General features: G+C 35.0%; 1 protein-coding gene across 1 annotated transcript; it reads left to right on the forward strand.

Moving 5' to 3' along the window:
- Nucleotides 1-1,243: 1,243 nt before the first annotated feature.
- vtgb1.L (vitellogenin B1 L homeolog) lies at nucleotides 1,244-19,191 on the forward strand. Its single transcript, NM_001100933.1, is given in 35 exon segments — nucleotides 1,244-1,284; nucleotides 1,863-1,883; nucleotides 1,986-2,137; nucleotides 2,676-2,927; nucleotides 3,033-3,194; nucleotides 3,274-3,422; nucleotides 3,674-3,824; nucleotides 3,915-4,072; nucleotides 4,209-4,374; nucleotides 4,629-4,754; nucleotides 5,203-5,421; nucleotides 5,646-5,869; nucleotides 6,065-6,162; nucleotides 7,257-7,381; nucleotides 7,830-7,931; nucleotides 8,103-8,222; nucleotides 8,318-8,507; nucleotides 10,392-10,485; nucleotides 10,929-11,114; nucleotides 11,227-11,374; nucleotides 11,587-11,797; nucleotides 11,887-12,062; nucleotides 12,255-12,845; nucleotides 13,668-13,715; nucleotides 13,810-13,908; nucleotides 14,769-14,978; nucleotides 15,056-15,198; nucleotides 15,320-15,458; nucleotides 15,693-15,828; nucleotides 16,320-16,506; nucleotides 16,707-16,801; nucleotides 17,047-17,144; nucleotides 17,256-17,415; nucleotides 18,069-18,230; nucleotides 18,910-19,191. Coding segments are annotated over 35 exon segments (5,454 nt in total). The 5' UTR covers nucleotide 1,244; the 3' UTR covers nucleotides 19,026-19,191.
- The last annotated feature ends 69 nt before the right edge of the window (nucleotides 19,192-19,260 follow it).

A 19,260-nucleotide genomic window follows, 5' to 3' on the forward strand; every position in this document is an offset into this window, starting at 1 on the left:
TTTACATGTTGTAGAAATGACTTGCTGTTAACCTTGTTTGAAACTTGTGATATGATTATTATTATGTGGATTGTATGCTAACCCCTCCCTTCCCTTTGCCTCTTGTCTTCTGTATCCCTTTCTATAAAACATAAATAAAGAATTGTTAAAAAAAAAGTATGAACTTAAAAAGTGCTGAACAATCTGAAAAAAAACACAAATATCTCTAAAAAAGTTTTTCAGACAATTACAAGCAAAAAAAAATCTGAAAACCTCTCAAAGTGTGAATACTAATTAAAAAAAAAAGGCCGAACAGGATCAGCACAGCTCCCACTGACTTCTATGGGACCTTGATTGCTATTATGTGGAGCAGTTTTGTGGTTTTATCACTTAATAAATCTCTACATTTTTAGAGTGTTGTAGAATTTTTTTTTATAAAAAAAAAAGGATTTTGTAAAAAAGGAAATCCAAATGTTAGTAAATAGGTTCCTAACAGAGGTGTGAACAGCCATTATGATTTTCAAATCATCTGATGTAAGTTAAAGTGCTGTTGCTTTTGTTCACAGTATCTTTCAGCCATGTATTAACTGTTGCAGTAATAAACAGCAGTGGGCCTTGTTCTGTTACTGTTTTCTTAAATCCTATTACGATTAGAGAGTCTGATATTTATTCAGAAGATCAAATTCATCAGCTGGAGGGCCACAGTGAACATGCAAATAATATAGCAGATATGCTCCACCATATCAAAAGAATATATAATAAATATAGGGGTGCAAGTTCCATTAGGCCATAATGCTCTTAGGCAGTAGACAATGAATTAGTTAAACTAAACTTGGACCGATCATCATGGAGAATACCCAAAATGCTGACTGGCACGTATCTAGTATTCTTATCGATCAGATTAGAGCTGATGCCTCCAGTCACTGTGACCCAACCCAAGTTATCATGACCTCTTAGTTGGCTATGGTCTATGGGTAATTATTAACCATTATTTAATTCAAAGAAAAATATATAATATTAAGCATTAGTTTAAAATAAAATGTTATATTATTTGATAAAGTGACCAAGGGTATATGTTTTGTTGTTTAATTTTGATTTTTTTTTTCTGCAACAGCTATGAGCATTGTGCAAACATATTTGGGTGGATGCCTATAATTGGGTAAAGGTTTATTATTTACCAGACCCAACCACTTCTGTGTGCACATGCGCCAGATCTTTCTGCTATAAATACACTACAGTATCTCAAACTGACATTCGCCATCACCATGAGGGGAATCATACTAGCTCTGCTTCTCGCTCTAGCGGGTAAGTGTATCATAATACAACTCAGTGCATTATGTACTAGCAGAAGGTCTAACAAAGTGTTATACACAGTATTCAGGTATTTCTTTTTGTACTTTAATATACAGAGAAGAACAAATTTATATGCACAATTACATATTGCTAGTGGGTGTTTGGGGGACTTAATATATGCACAGTCATTATATATATTCTATAGCAACTCTGAACTCAGAACTTCTTCAGTGAGTAATTTCCTCTTTGGGATATATATTATTATTACACCAGCAATATAGAACCTGTAAATTATGTACTTTACAAATGGTGCTGATTGGCTGTTAATTACAGTTGTGTGACCTTAAAATTCAGTCTAAAAAATAATGTTGTTTCCCTAGTTTAAAATAAGAATGTATTCAGAGTTACCTAGAAGGTCCTACAAGGTATAAAAGTCAGGGAACTCAATTCTTATGGGTTATGAAAATAAATGAGAATGTTATGTAACAGTCAAAACTTATTTTGCTGACAAGGTAGTGTGTTAATGAATTAACCATTTCATTGTTACTAGTAACAACACAGTCTAACCATTGTTTATTTATTATTCACAGGAAGTGAAAAGTCACAATATGGTAAGTATATTTTGAATTTATGTTTTTGCATTTAAAAATATGCAATATTTTATTGTTATATTTATACATACACATACACCTTTTATCATCTATGTATTACAGAACCTTTTTTCAGTGAGAGCAAGACATATGTGTACAATTACGAAGGCATTATTCTTAATGGAATCCCAGAAAATGGTTTGGCCCGGTCTGGTATTAAACTGAACTGCAAGGCTGAGATCAGTGGCTATGCCCAGAGGTCCTACATGCTAAAGGTAAGCCATAAAAGAGACAATCTCTTTAAAAATGAGACTACAGATATGACTGTGCTCACTGTTTATATTTCTGGTAACAGCTTAAAACTGAGAAAAGGGATGTTACGTTACTTTTCAACCAAAATAAATCAGTACTTTTTTATTATTTAAATCTGATGCCAGTAGAAAAATATGAGGAAGATCCCAAGTAATGTTTCTTTACCAGTACCCCACTAGTGTACTCCGCAGTATATATATATATATATATATATATATATATATATATATATATATATATATATATATATATATATATATATATATATATATATATTTCCCCCCTCCCCGTCTGGTCATTTTATTGTTTCTACTCCTTATATAGACTGCTTCCAATAGATGTATCTCTCCCAAACTTCCATATCACTTTCAATATCACTTATCCATATAAAGAAGAGAAATGATCTGCTATGTATTAGACATTAAATGTGCAGCATGCCCATAAAGATAGTCAAAATACAACAATGAATAACATGTATGGCTATTCCTTTTTTATTCTCAGATTCGAGATCCAGAAATAAAGGAATTCAATGGCTTGTGGCCCAAAGATCCATTCACCAGAGCCACAAAGCTGAGTCAAATCCTTGCAGAGCATCTGACAAGACCTGTGAAGTTTGAATATAGGAATGGGCAAGTTGGAAATATCTTTGCTGCGGAGGATGTTTCAGAGACAGCACTTAACATCCAGAGAGGAATCCTGAACTTGCTTCAACTTACTATCAAGAAGTCCCAAAATGTGTACGATTTGCAAGAGGTTTGTATTCTTCAAACTCTTGCACTTCAATAGTGGCATAAATACATATTCAACAAAAATGTTACAACTGTATTTATTTGTATATCCTTTCTTCGTATCCTTCAGGACAGCATTAGTGGTGTTTGTCATACAAAATATACAATCCAAGAAGACAAGAAAGCAGAAAGACTGACTGTGATGAAATCTAGGGACTTTGACCGATGTGAGTCCAGAGTTGAAAAGAAAATTGGAGTTGCTTATTTGGAAACTTGTACTCAATGCAAAAAGGTAACATTTACACTGGATAGCCACTATAGTACTCAAACTCTGTCGTTTTCACTATACAGAATGACATTTCTTGTTACAGAAAGTACAACATCTTCGAGGGTCTGCTACTTTCACCTACAAATTGCAAAACAAAGACCAAGGTGCCCTGATTGTAGAAGCCTCTGCCAAGCAAGTTTATCGCTATGCCCCATACTATGAACTATATGGTGCTGCTGTTATGGAAGCAAGGTAGCATGTTTAATAATTCTGTAACTTTGTGGGAGGGGGGAAAACATCAGTGTTGTCCATTGCTAACAAGATCAGTTAAAACTAGACACTAGACTTACATTGTTGGAAAAAGAATATTATAGCATATTTTCAGATAATCAAATGTGCATCTTCAATAGCAACAGTAGCTACTATTACAAGCTCCAACTTGTCACATTTCAGAATATATTATACTATGTAGCTCACTGAACAAAATGTTTGTCTTCTTTCAGGCAAATACTTACTTTGGCTGAGACTAAAAGCAACAGAGTTAGTGAATCTCAGGTTCAGCTAACAAAACGTGGTGGATTAAATTATCATTTCTGGCAAGAAGAACATCAAATGCCATTCCATTTGCTGAAGACTAAGAACGCAGAGTCACAGGTAGGGCCACTTTTGAAGAATGAGTAAATTAGAGCAACAATAACATGATGTTTGTTTACATGACTTGATATTAAAGTTCTACTCTTATAGGTAGTGGAAACTCTGCAACATCTGGTACAGAACAACCAAGAATTAGTTCATGGAGAATCTACAAGCAAATTTTTTGAACTTGTCCAGCTCCTGAGAACCACAAACCAAGAAAATATTCAGGCTATTTGGAAACAGTTTTCTGATCGACCTCAGCACAGGTACTTCATCCTGGGAACCTCGGTTATTGTTTAGATGATTACGATTGCCAAGGACTGAGCAATATTTGGGATAAGAATAAAAAGAATCTAGTTCATTTATAATTTGACAACCAAATCATATTCTTGTTTTTGGCAGGCACTGGCTGGTAAATGCAATCCCTATGGCAGGATCAGTTGATGCATTAAAGTTTATTAAGCAAATGATTCATAACCAGGACATGACTCATCAAGAAGCAGCCACAGCGATACTCATGGCCATGCATTACACAAGAGCCAGCCAGCGTGCAGTGGAAATAGCAGCTGTAAGTGCACCCCTTTTTTTTTAGAACGGAAACTTTTGTTCCCTTTAAATATTTTACGAATGAAACTTTTCAAAGTTGGTGCATTCCATCATGGCATGCATTACTGATAAGTTTGTATAATTTGTACTAATGTCCACCTAACACGTATTACCAATGATAAAAGATGCCACATCCCTTGACCTGTGCAATTATATTGTTAGTGAAATGTTTAATTTCATCCTCATTCGCTACTTTTAATTATTTGTCCTTTACAGGATTTGGTGACAGATTCCAGAGTCAAGAATGCTCCTTCTCTGTATAAATCTGCCTTGCTGGCCTATGGTTCTCTGGTTTACAAATACTGTGTTGATTCTCAATCTTGCCCTGAAGCTGCATTACAGGTGAGCAAGATATATAACTTATTATTAATACACAAATACATACTGTAAAAAAATTATACTGAAATATCATTAACCAGAGTTGCTGAACACAGTAAATTGATTGTTGGAATAAGATTTTCACTATATTTTTATTTTTTATTATTTATTTTAAGTCACTTCCCCACATAACTTGAGCTGCATAATACAGTTACTGATTTGAAAGTACTCCACAGTTTTAGTGGTTTGTGTTTTTATTTTAATGGTGTAATATTAAAAATCCTATCAATTTCTGCAGTGCTGTACAAACACATGTAAGTTGAGCAATTTCAGTTATAATTTTCTTGTTAGTTACTTTTGTGACCAATCCTATAAACATATGAACAATTCTAAAATGTAATAACCATTCAATTTACCAAACTCTTTAAGACAGCACACATTTTCAGCAATTTTGCATTTTTTTTTATTATAGCCCCTTCATGAATTTGCTGCTGAAGCTGCCAACAATGCTCATCAGGAGGAAATCACTTTGGCACTGAAAGCTATTGGAAATGCTGGGCAGCCTGCAAGTATTAAGCGCATACAGAAATTTCTGCCAGGATTTTCCTCTGGTGCCTCCAGACTCCCTGTTAGGTTACAGACTGATGCTGTGATGGCTCTGAGGAACATTGCCATAAAAGATCCCAGAAAAGTAAGACTACTATTTGGCCCACCTCTAGTTACTAATACATATGCTAAATTGTACCAGTGCTGTTACCCAGATCATTGCTTTAATTTTTTAAACCATCTAAAACTAATTTTTGTCTGGTAACACTGCACACCTATTTTAGTAAATTAACCTCACAGATATTTACTGAGAAAAACGTCCAACTAGATGGACCACTTAGCAATTATTTTTCTTTTTTTATTTGCAAGGTGCAAGAAATTCTTCTTCAGCTGTTCATGGACCGTGATGTTCACCCTGAAGTTCGAATGATTACATGTGTAGCTCTCTTTGAGACCAATCCTGGAATCGCTATTGTAACTGCTGTTGCTAATGCAGTATTGAGAGAGAGTAAAGATAACATGCAGCTGGCTAGTTTTACATATTCACACATAAAATCACTATCAAAAAGTATGATGCCAGAGTTCTATAACCTGTAAGTAACAAGGAGAACACCAGCTGAGTTTCATGTTTAGTTGGGTTATATATGTTCCCTGTAAATATTTTACAAATTAAACTTTTCAAAGTTGGTGCATTCCATCACGGCATGCATTACTGATAAGTTTGTAAAATTTGTGCTCATGTCTACATAAAGAACTCTCCTAAGTCTTTATTCTTTATATCCATTTAGAGCTTCAGCTTGCAGAGTAGCCTTAAATATTATGAATCCAGTCTTTGACCAGCTGAGCTTCCGCTACAGCAAAGCCTTCCATGTGGACACTTTCAACTGTGAGTAAAAATTATTCAGTGTGTTTAGTAAATACCTAAAGAGATGATGCAGAAACAGCAATTACAATTAAAAGGATATTGTATCTCTGTATTTGGCTTATAGAAACATCTATCTATCCATTAGTTATAAAAAGATAATATTGTGCTAGTAATAATGTACAACAAGGTACAGTGAGCCTTTTCTGTCTACTTCTTACAATTTTAAATATTGTCTTAATAACTTACAGGAAAATAAGTGAAGAGTAAAAGTAGGCCCACTGCAATACATTTAGGGGATTATTTACGAAAAAGTTATGATTTTTTTTTATAAAATCGAACTTTTAAAAAAACACTCATTTTTCAGGACTTTATTAAGCCTGAAAATTATGTCTGAGCTGCATGTCTGCAGCTCAGACATGTCGAGGTTGCATATAAGTCAATGGGAGAAGTCCCAATGATTTTTTGATGTGCGCTGGGTTTTGTGCAATACCCTGGAGTTTTCTGGTAAAAAATCCGAAAAAATCTTGAAAATCGGATTTTTTCCCACAAAGCAAATTTTCGCAAAAATGTAATAACAAATAAGCGTATAAAACCCGAGTGGATTTGATCTGAGTTTGTAGCAGAAAATATTGAGATAAATTCAGACTTTGATAAATAACCCCCTTAGGGTAAGATAAGACAACAATTTCCTACAAAGCAAGGCCAGAGCTAAAGAATACATTGCAAAAACACATTTCAAATAATATTAATTGTAACTAATTCTGTTATTTATTTGATATGTTACATTTTCCTCAGCCTATAGACCTAAAATACAAATACAAACTCTTTTGCTAAATTTCCCTATTATTTTTACAAACCAATTATAGTATATCGATATATTGATCATCCTATATATCTGCAGAACATTGTTCAATTTAAGTTATTTTTGACCCTAAACAGCAAAGTTTCCATGGCAAATTTGTACAATCTTGGTTGTGGGTTGATATCAGTTAATTGACCACTGAACAGACTTTTAAACTGCCTAAGCTTGCTACAAAATTATTTGGGCTGCCATCTTTGTTCAGCATTTAATTATTTTTATTATGATATCTAATATTATGATTTTTCCTCTGCAGATCCCATGATGGGTGGACTTGCTCTAAATGTATTTTTCATAAACAGCCCGAACACTGCGTTCCCTGTGTTTGCACTAATTAAAGTCAGAGAATGCTCTTTTGGGGCTTCAACTGATGTTTTTGAGGTAATGCTGATAACATTATTCTCAAAAAGTAATGAATTGGTTAAGCTGGTCTTACTGTAGAATGGTGTCAAAGCAGTGTTTAGTAAATATTGACAAAGGAAAATTGGTTAGAGACAAATATATAATTAATATAATGTAGACCACCAATGATAGTCATAACTTCATTCTAGTCAACATTCGCAACATTAAAAAAAAAAAAAGAGTCTTCCCATACTATTTTATGTATAGCATTGCCTTCTAATAATGCATTTAACGGTTCCTTGAGGGTTTTTATTCTTATTTAGGGACAGGTTCACCAAAACCTTGAAATATTATGTGAAGCCGTTATGGAGCACTATTAATTAACTAATTATTTAAGACAAATAATGTATATGGTATTAAATTCATCACGGTTAATGTTTTGTTTCAATTACAGTAGCATCTTATCACATACAAATATTCTTTACAGGTTGCTTTAAGGGCAGAAGGTCTCCAAGAGGTCATAAGGAAGCAAAACATTCAGTTTTCTGAGTTTTCCATGCATAAAAAGATTGTAAAGATTCTCAAAGCTGTGAGTAGCTCTTTGTTCTTTTAAATAGGTGGCTTCCAAGCTCTATTTATACTTTCTGAGCGTTTCCTTAATATCACTGATTTCATTTCTGAGACCCTATTTGCTCTGTCTATCCATTCAAGAACTTACTTTGCAAAATGTATTTATGAAATAATAAATTATGTATTTCAGTTGATGGCTTATAAAGAAGCACCTGCTAATGTGCCTTTGGTTTCCGCAAGTATTAAACTGTTGGGTCAAGAAGTCAACTTTAATCAGGCCACCAGAGACACCATCCAAAATGCAATGAAGGTAGACTACAATGATTTATTTAATGATGACTTTCTTTATGGTTGCTTGATGAAAGATTTTAGTAAACATGAATGTGTTGCCATTGCTTTCTTTAGCTACTGAATGAACCAGCAGAAAGGCACACAATGGTTAAAAAGATCCTGAACAAGCTTCTCAATGGGGTTACTGGACAATGGTCTCACCCTATGCTGGTTGCAGAAGCTCGACACATTGTTCCAACCTGTGTTGGCCTTCCATTGGAGATTGCTACACACAGTGCTGCTGTGGCAAACGCTGCTTTAAATGGTAAGGCATTTTATTAAATCACAATTCAGATGTACTGTAACTGAGAGAGTCTTTAGAAAATAAACATTTCATTATAGTTTTTTTCCAGTTCAAACACAGGTACTTGTAGATCTACAGATATAAGACTGGTTCATTCCTTGATCATGCTTATCTTCTATAAATAAATCATATTAAATACAAACATTTGAGAAGAAAAAACTGAAAATGTATATGTACAGCTTTATTTACTAACACTGAGCATGTTTTCCCCAGAGCAGTAATCCATAGCAAGCAATGAGAGATTTGCTTTCACATAGACTGATTAAAGTTTTGTACAGGTATGGGACCTGTTATCCAGAATGCTGGGGACCTGGGGTTTTCTGTATGAGGAGTATTTTCCAATTTGTATCTCTATACCTTAAGTCTACTAAAAAATCATTTAAACATTAAATCCAATCGGATTCTTTTGCCTCTAATAAGGATTAATTATATATTAGTTTTGATCCAGTGCAAGGTCTTATTTTTAAATTGAAACGTGAAACTGAAATAATGTTTACAAATCTGAATTTGATTAAAATGGAGTCTATTATTTAATTAAAATGGGGCTCCAAATTACAGAACGGTCTTCCTGTAATTTGTTGCTTTCTGGATAATGGGTTTCCGGATAACGGATCCCAAACCTGTATCATTATAGCTTAAAGGAAAACTATACCCCCCAAACAATGTAGGTCTCTATTAAAAGATACTGAGTAAAACAGCTCATGTGTAAAACCCTGCTTCATGTAAATGAACCATTATCATAATAATATACTTTTTTAGTAGTATGTGCCATTGGGTAATCATAAATAGAAAATTGCCATTTTAAAAAATAAGGGCCGCCCCCTGAGATCGTACGATTTACTGTGCACACATACAAACCACATGTAAGGTCACATGAGCCAATTAACAGACAGAGTTCTGCCTTTTGCTTCCTCACTTCTTCCTGTTACAGTTAGGGGCAGATTTACAAAATTCGAGTGAAGAATTCGAATGTAAAAAACTTCGAATTTCGAAGTATTTTTTGGGTACTTCGACCATCGAATTGGTTAAATTCGATCGAATTCGATCGAATTCGAACGATTCGAAGGAAAAATCGTTCGACTATTCGACCATTCAATAATCGAAGTACTGTCTCTTTAAAAAATACTTCGACCACCTACTTCGGTAGATAAAACCTACCGAAGTCAATGTTAGCCTATGGGGAAGGTCCCCATAGGCTTGCCTGTGATTTTTTGATCGAAGGATTTTCCTTCGATCGTTGGATTAAAATCCTTCGAATCGTTCGATTCGAAGGATTTAATCGTTCGATCGAACGAAAAATCCTTTGATCGATCGATCGCAGGATTTGCGCAAAATCGTTCGACTTCGATATTCGAAGTCGAACGATTTTAGTTCCCAGTCGAATATCGAGGGTTAATTAACCCCTCGATATTCGACTCTTGATGAATCGGCCCCTTAGTGTTGTAGTATTTCTGGTCAGGTGATCTCTGAGGCAGCACAGATAGAGTCACAAAATGGTGGTTCAAGGCAAGAGATGTAAAAGGGCAATATTTATGTAAATATATATTCCAGTTTGGTAAGATTCTTTAATATGTAATTCAATTTGATATAAACTATCTGTTGCTTAAGTATTCATTTTGGGTATATAGTTTTCCTTTAACCCAACCCAAGCCACATATCAGTCCCATCACATCACCCTAAGCTGTTGTTACAAATTTTGACTTCCTTAATATTAAAATGAATACACTGGTAATAAAGTTAATTGGTAACTTTGCATTTTAAAATTCCAGTGATATTTTAGTATTGTTTTCCCATTTTCATCTATTGGCAATGTACATAACTGCTTTTTTTATGTTCAATTTCCAGTTGATATGAAAGTGTCACCTTCCCCATCAAATGACTTCAGCCTAAGTCAGCTGCTCGAGTCAAACATACAGCTTCACACAGACATGTCTCCAAGGTTTGTAATACTCTTCACAATTATGTAAGGAATTGATATTAACTATATTAGATATTGATATCTGATATTGATATAAGTTTATACGTAGGCTCTTTTGGCATGTAACTAACATTAGCTTAGATATTTATTAGTGTGAACAGAGCATTTTAAATTCCCTTTAAAAATGCTCAACTCCAACCAGTAAAATATCTTTGGTAGCAAAAAGTTCCTAAGTCCACTTTACTTCACAAATATTTTTAGAAAATTTAGCAGAATGATCTGCCAAAATATATCTTTGCTCCAACTGCATATTTTATTAATTAACAACTGCTTAACAAATACTTGTTTTTTAATTAGAATTATTATTTTATGCTCTATAATGTTGCACTTAAAATAGATTTTCATAATATGTTTAGATTTCATGTTAAATGTTCTTTAAAAAATGTTTGTGCTTTTTATTTCAGTGTTTTGATTCATCTTGTGAACACAATGGGAGTGAATACACCTCTGATTCAGAGTGGACTTGAATTTCATGGAAAAGTTAGAATTCAAACCCCTGCAAAATTTACAGCCAAATTAGACATGAAAGATAAGAATTTCAAAATTGAGACTCCACCTTGCCAGAGAGAGGTTGAACTTGTAACAGTAAGGTAATGGTTTATGACAATAAACTTAAAAATTAGCACGCAAGGAAATGTATACAGAATGAAACAATTTTTTTAAATAAAAAAAAAATCTCAATTTCTTCCAACTTTGCCACAGACATCAAATGTTTGCTGTGACAAGAAATGTGGGACAGCAGGATTCAGAGAAGAGAATGCTAGTGATGCCGAAACAACATGGTCCATCTACCATGGAGCAACACTTTGAAAAATCTGGGAGAACTTCAGCAGAATCAGCCAGCATGATGGTACGTAATATAAATAAAGGCAAAGCAAAACATAACTGAATAGCATAGATTCAGCTCTCTGATGGTTCTATAGCTACAATGTTGTATTAAATAATATTATGTAATCATTGTACCCTGCCTTCTAAATATGGTTTCATTACAAGAAGTGGCAACAAGGTTGACTGATACGATAGAATAAAAGAAATGATGAAAGGATACTATTGTCTTTACAGGAAGTATCGTCAGAAATGGGAATAAGGAATAAGAATGCTCAACACCAGCACATACTTAACAATGTTGAATCCTATCGTTATTGCTTCCGACTTTCTAAACTGAATATAAATGCCTGTCTTCAGTCCAAATTAAACACTGTACAGGGCGACAGGCGATCCTTCCTATATGAAAACATTGGGGAACATGAGATTAAATTTTTACTGAAACCAAGTAGGTGATTTCAAATGTACCTATTGTCCCTAATCTTTGTATAAGGCATATACTGTAAGCCTTGACACTTTCTGCATATATATTACCAGCTCAAAACGAACCAGCCATTGAAAAACTGCAGGTGGAGATTACAGCTGGACCTAGAGCATCCTCAAAAATAATAGCTTTGGCAGAAGTGGAGGAAAAAGAAGGAGAAAACTTGGATGAATCTGCAGTGCAAAAGAGGCTAAAGATCATTCTTGGAATCAATGAGGAAGAGTATAGCGTAAGTCCTCCTTTTTTACTGTAATGTTCTAGAGAAGAAATCCATTCTATCTGTTCAGCCTCAGGAGAGAGATTAAATAATGTAACTTTATTAAACAAATTACTAATGTTCCGTTAAATTAACTAAAAGTGCATTTGTAAAATAACCTTACATAATTAAATATAATACTTTATTCTATGCTTATTTTTATAGGCAAGAAATAGCAGTTTAGTTCGTAAGGCGTCAAAGAAAAGGAAAGTTAAAAAGACTAAAGATGCTGGAGAAACTGATGTTCTTGAGGCTGAACGAAAATGGCAGCAATCCTCATCTAGCTCATCTTCATCCTCTTCTCCATCCTCATCTTCATCCTCCTCTTCATCCTCCTCTTCATCTTCCTCCTCATCTTCCTCCTCATCATCAAAATCATCATCCTCATCCTCATCATCATCTCCCCAGAGAAACAGCAGAAATAAGGGTATCAAAGTTGATGTACTTTCCCGTGTGTCTAAGCGTCAGCAGGAAAAGAACAAAGACACACATGGTCAAACTGGCCGAAATAAGCATAGAGCCAGCAGCAGTGAGAGCAGCAGCAGTGAGAGCAGCAGCAGTGAGAGCAGCAGAAGCAGTGAAAGCAGTAGCAGCAGCAGCAGTGAAAGCAGTAGCAGCAGTGAAAGCAGTCGTAGACATGGCAAGAGTGGAAAACAACAACAGGGAGATAGAGAGCAACAGAGAGAGAAGCAAACACATCAGAACAAACAGAAACAGCAGAAGCATCGCAGCAGGCATCCTCAGGACCCATCACAGGTATGTTGTACCCATACGTATTTGTACACACATTTATAGTGCTCTTAACTACTCATACCAGTTATTACCAACCACTATTCTACTGGGCTCTTAACCAAGACCCCTTCCTCCATGTGCTTGTTCAGTGGAGCAGTAAGGTAGTGTATGGACTAACAAGATTTCTGCTGGAGAATAACATATTTAGGGGCACATTTACTAAGGGTCTAATTTTGAAGTTAAAAAACTAACCATCTAATCTGATACTTCGATCGAATGATTTAATCCCTCAAATCGAACGATTCAAAGGATCGTACAAAAAAAACCTTCAACTTCTTAAAACTTAGCCAAAGACTCAGAGAGGTTCTAGGCGATCCCCCATAGGCTAAACAGCAATTCGCCAGGTTTAAGGTGGCGAAGTGTCGAAGTTGAAGTTTTTTAAAGAGACAGTACTTCGATTTTGAAATGGTCAAATTTGTGAAGTTTTTTCAATTCAAATCGAATTTTGGCCTATACAATGGTCGAAGTACCCAAAAATGACTTTGAAATTTGAAGTTTTTGAATTCGAAAATTCACTTCGACCCTTAGTTAATGGGCCCCTTAGTGTACATTGGCTTTCCTCCAGAATGTCTGCGAGGTGACAGACAACAATGTTCTGCCTCTAACATTTTGCAGACATTGGTACTTTTTTGTATGAACCTATGATTTTCCCTCTGTAGTAAATACTGTTAAGAAGTTGTTGCATATTGCTGGTGTATTGTACTCTATAACTGTATACCTATCTGTAGTAGCTCACATTTAACTCTTGCTGCATAAAAGCCTTGTCCTCATTTCTCTTTTTCATAGATGCCTCCCCAATTGTATAAATTGAAATTCCAGCGACCATACAAACAAGTGCGTATCAAAATGTATTTAGTTGTGTAAATATACATGCTATTATAAATATGTTCTGGCTAAGATCTAATTCTGCCCTTATTACCATCTGCAGCAATACAAGGGTATGTCAGGTCAGTCAGAGTCTTCCGAAAGCAGCAGCAGCTCCAGTTCTTCAAGCAGTAGCAGTGAATCAGCCAGATCCCCACATCATGTAAGTAAGAAGTAGGGTATCACTTTAGTACATTTATGAGGTACAAGATGGATGGCTCTAATAGGAATCACAGTATATGGGTTTGGGTTGCACTTTTTATCACATAAAATCACTCATATGTTCACATATGTTTGCTCTATTATAGTTCTCATCAAACATCAGAAAAATGAGTAATGAGTTCTCCTGTGTGAGCTTCAGATTTCACAGACTTAAAACTTTAAACATGCAATATAATATAAGCTCTGTTGTCTTCCCAAATGCTGTTGGAAACAATTGGTCTTCCATGGTTTCTCCCAGCTATTTAATTTGGCTAAAAATACAAAAAACAGGGAGAATAAAATGACATTTTAATGGTGCATTGTATTTCAACATAGAGAAAAAGATAATTTACAACAATGTAAAATGGGGTATTGTATTGAGGTAAAGGCACAGTTAAAGCCTGTTGTATCTGTACTATAATGCATGTATTTAGTATTCAGTATGTTGTATAAAAATGCTCTTGAATATAAAGGGTGGTGTTTTGTTAATACAAGTATGTTTAATACAGGATCTGTTATCCAGAAAGCTCTGTATTATGGAATGTCATCTCCCGTTGACTCCATTATATCCAAATAATCAAAATTTTCAAAATTATTTCCTTTTTCTTTGTAATAATGAAACAGTACCTTGTACTTGATCCAAATTAAGATACAGTATAATTAATCCTTATTGGAAGCAAAACAATCCAATTGGGTTTTTTAATGTTTACATGAATTTCTAGTAGTCTTACCAAGGTACAGAGATCCAAATTACAGAAAGATCAGTTGTAATATCTGTAATACCAGATGGAAACCAGCTTTAAATGGTTATTTTACTTTTAGAAGAAATTCCTTGGTGACAAAAAATCCCCAACTGTTGTCATCACTGCTCAAGCTGTGAGAAATGATAACGTCAAACAAGGGTACCAGGTCATTCTCTACACAGACGACACTACAAGACCCAAGATGCAAGCCTATCTGGTAGACATAACTGGAAAGAGCAGGTGGAGAGCTTGTGCTGAAGCTTTTGTCAGGAATCCACACGAAGCTCAGGTACAGAACCTTACAATACCCTTTACAAACAATATGTGACATGACAATAATCATTAATTCTTTTGTTTCTCATTTAGGCTGAACTGAAATGGGGTCAGAACTGCAAGCAATATAAAATGGAATTCATAGCCCAGACTGGAATATTTGGAAATCAGCCTGCACTAAGATTAAGAGTAAACTGGCCCAGAATTCCTTCCAAATTGAAATCAGTTGGTGAAGAGTAAGTTTTTTTTTTTAGGGAAAAATAATGTATTCCATTTAGTGCTTTGTGTATATAATTGTCTTAAGCTAACCCAAGATACTTGAGTATTTATTATAAATTATTTACAATTTTATTCCAGGGTTGGTGAGTTTTTGCCAGGAGCAGCTTACATGATGGGCTTAAACACCAAATTCCAAAGAAATCCATCTAAACAAGCAAAGTTCATATTTTCTCTTAGCTCACCCAGGACTATGAATGCTGTCATACAAGTGCCATGGGTAAGTGCCTAAACTAGAGTGACATGTCATTCATAAGAAGGAAAAATGGGAACAGCTAGTTTTATTTGGGGTGCCTAGCGATAAGGAAGAAATCACTCACATACAAAGAAACAATACACGAGTTTCCACTGAGCTGATTTCTTTAAAAAAAATTGTACTTTAATAAAACACTGAGACTTAATTTTTTTTCAATTTGTAAAATTATTTACTGTTTCTTTGTATTCTGTTTTCCAGGCAACATGCTATTATCAGGCCATAAATCTTCCTTTTGCAGTCACAGCAGCTTATCATCTGCACTCATCTGATATTCAAGCCCCTACCTGGAATATTTTTGCTAACTCATATAGTTCAATGGTGGACAGACTCAGCGGTCAGTATGAATTTATTGAGGAATCTTTCAATTTTCACTGATGGCAGTGTGGATTCACACAAGAAAAAAATGTCAGTGGGGTGTAAGTGGGTTAATACCAATTAATAATGGGAGAGAGAAGGCCAAACTAGGACTGTATTATATATATTCAGTTCTCCCCAGTGGCAGGAATTGTAACCATTTATTAATGTAAAGCTCAGGAAACATAATAGAAAGAGCTACACCTTGCTCATTTTATTTCCAGTGTATAAGCTTACAAAACAGGCATCAGAATCGGAGGCTGGTGGTGACAGGGCTACAGTGTAGCAGTTGTTGTGCTGCTCTTGTCTGAAATTTAAATAATTGGGTTTTTTTTAATAGGATTTTAGATTTGGTTGTTACCTATTTAATAAAGTAATAAGGGATTGATGGGGATTCACAAAGACTGAACTGTGTCCCAGTTTTATATTTATTGTGTGGTCACAATGAAATCTTTCCTCATTACCTTCTAGGAGAATGTACAATGTCTAGTGACCAAATAAAAACATTCAATGAAGTCAAATTTAACTACACTCTGCCTGGAAGTTGCTTCCATGTCTTGGCTCAAGACTGCAGCACTGAATTGAAGTTCTTAGTGCTGGCAAAGAAATCTCCAGAGTCTTCCGAACTGAGAGACATTAATATCAAACTTGCAGACTAGTGAGTTCTGTATTATATTACACAAATGTGTTTCTGGCTATGCAGATAACGTTTTCTTCTTTAGAATGTGTTTGATTAAGCAACGGAGTCTAAATATATTGCATCATTGTTCAATGTGTATCATAAAAAAACTTCTAATTAAATGAATGTATGTAAACTGTTTTGAAATGACGTCAATGAATTTTCCTTTCTGTTTGCAGTGACATTGACATGTACACATCATCTGAAGAAATCAGATTAAAGGTCAATGGTCTTGAAGTGCCAAAGGAGAAGCTACCCTACATTGCAAGCACAAGTAAGTCTTCTAGTACAGTGAGCAGGACTTGAGCAATATAGGGAAAGTAATGCAATACACGATTTGCGTATAACTTGCATTAAAGCTTGTTAGGAAAGTCTGCAAACAATTGACCAATTTCACTAAATTACTTAGCTCTGACATATTGTTTGCTTTTTGTCTGCCTCATTTAATTCCTAATAAAACAGGTGATATAAATGCAAGCAAATCCAATAATTCAACTCATGAAACAATCTTTTTTTCAGATCCAATAGTGGAGATTAAAATGGAAGAAGGAGCCCTTGTTTTAACAGCTCCAGTTTTTGGTATTGAGCAACTTTATTTCAACGGCAAATTAACCAAGGTATGTCTATAAATACACACACACATTAGGAATCATATTTATAAAGGTGTGTAAAACGGTGGTGTCAGAATACAGCACTCACAGCTGGTTAACATCGTCATGTTTCTGCAGCTTAGAACAGCAGTATGGATGAGAGGAGGCACCTGTGGCATTTGTGGTCGACATGATGATGAGACAGAGCGAGAGTATCAGATGCCTGATGGATATGCTGCAAGAGATGAGAACAGTTTCACGCACTCCTGGATTCTCCCAGAGGAACCCTGCTCTGGAAGTAATTGGAAAAATAAGAATTTTGTTTCTTATAATGAAGTTTTTTTTCCCAGATTTACAGCTATTTGCACCGAAAGCCTCATTCACATTAACAGGCACACAAACATTGGCAATAAGTGCAAATACAACTCAGACTTAAATGCTTTGTGCATGGAGTTTTTCCATTCATGCACATTTGTGCTTGTTTTTGAGTCTGATGGCTCATCATTTGGAATATGTAGGCAAATCATATTTCCTGTAACACGGCAATCCATAAACAGTGGCTTGAGAGCAACATGTTGCTCACCAACCCCTTGGATGTTGCTTCCAGTGGCCTCAAAGCAGATGCTTTTTGAATTCCTGGCTTAAAGTCAAGTTTTAAATGCATAAAAAAACATGTGTACTGCTAAACAGAGCAGGCTGCCAGTCCACATAGGGGCTACCAAACAGCCAATCACAATTCTTATCTGGCATTCCCCAAGCCAATGTGGCTCACAGGTAAAAAAAAATAAAAAGGTTGCTGTAATATATAAGCCAAGCACAGTCCTTATTTGGCATCCCCCATGCTTATGTTGCTCCCCAGCTTCTTTTATATATTTTGAATGTGGCTCACAGGTTAAAAAAAAAAGTTGGGGATTCCTGCTGTAACAGTTCTTTAACTGTTTTCTTTTTCAGCTTGCAAGCTGCAGCACACTTCAGTAAAACTTGAGAAAACAATCCATATTGATGACCAGAAATCCAAATGCCAATCTGTCCGGCCAGTTCTTCGTTGTGTGAAAGGTTGCTCACCAACCAGTGTTACCCCAGTAACTGTTGGCTTCCATTGTCTTCCTTTTGGTAGGTATCCACTTACATCAACATCAGCTTGAGCAAAGTTTTCTTCAGTTACAAGCTCATTTCACTATTATTAAGGTATTTTTTTCCTGCAGTTTTTGCACTATATCTAATGTGAAAACAGGAAAGGAAGAGGCCATTTGTCTAAAGCTTGTTAATACTGACAAGCTTGGTATTTGGGAACTTCATGAAAATACAAACACTCAAATACTTTATTTAATAGTAATGTCAAAAATAACTGTTTTCTTTAAATATGTAAAAGTATAGGTGGAAGCATTGACAGAATCCAATTATTTGAGATTGTACTTTCATTTTCTCAGAACAGTACAGGGTTTTTTCCTTGGGATGCACATTTCCTTGCTTAACTGGTGTTAACCTTAAGTTATCTACACTGTTCATCCATAAGAACACATTTCTATTTATTGTAATAAAATAATGTAATCAATTAATTGGCAGAATTAAGTAAGATAATAACCCATATACTCATAACAATGTTTACCTGAAAGCCTGTGAAGCAGATATTGTGTTGAGTGACCATGCAAAGATGGGAACCAGATGGCCATTTTGACTCCCTAACCATTTTTTTAGTTTGGTCTGCCAGCAAATGTCAAAAGGGTCGCATAACATGCATGTTTTATGATTTAGTTTTATTAAAAGTTCTAATTGTATCTATTTTAAACAGATGCCTCTACAGATATGTTGGAAAGTCAGAACATAATGGGCAAGACTGAAGATCTGGTTGAGACAGTAGATGCTCACACAGCCTGCTCCTGTGAAGCACTGAAATGTGCAGCATGATCCACCCATACCCACATTACAGGAAGCAGTTGACAATATCTCTATATCTCTATCAAATGAATAAGCTGTAATATCACTGATGATGATAAACTGATCTAAATTTCAAACCAAATGTATATTATACTATTGTAAACAATTCAATTTTAAATAAATATTTGCATCCACAAAAACATTGTTTTTTTTGGGTTGGAAGCAACTGAAATATTTTATTACATATAAAATCATATTTACTTTC

This window comes from Xenopus laevis, chromosome 4L, assembly GCF_017654675.1.
Source record: "Xenopus laevis strain J_2021 chromosome 4L, Xenopus_laevis_v10.1, whole genome shotgun sequence".
NCBI classification, from domain to species: domain Eukaryota; kingdom Metazoa; phylum Chordata; class Amphibia; order Anura; family Pipidae; genus Xenopus; species Xenopus laevis.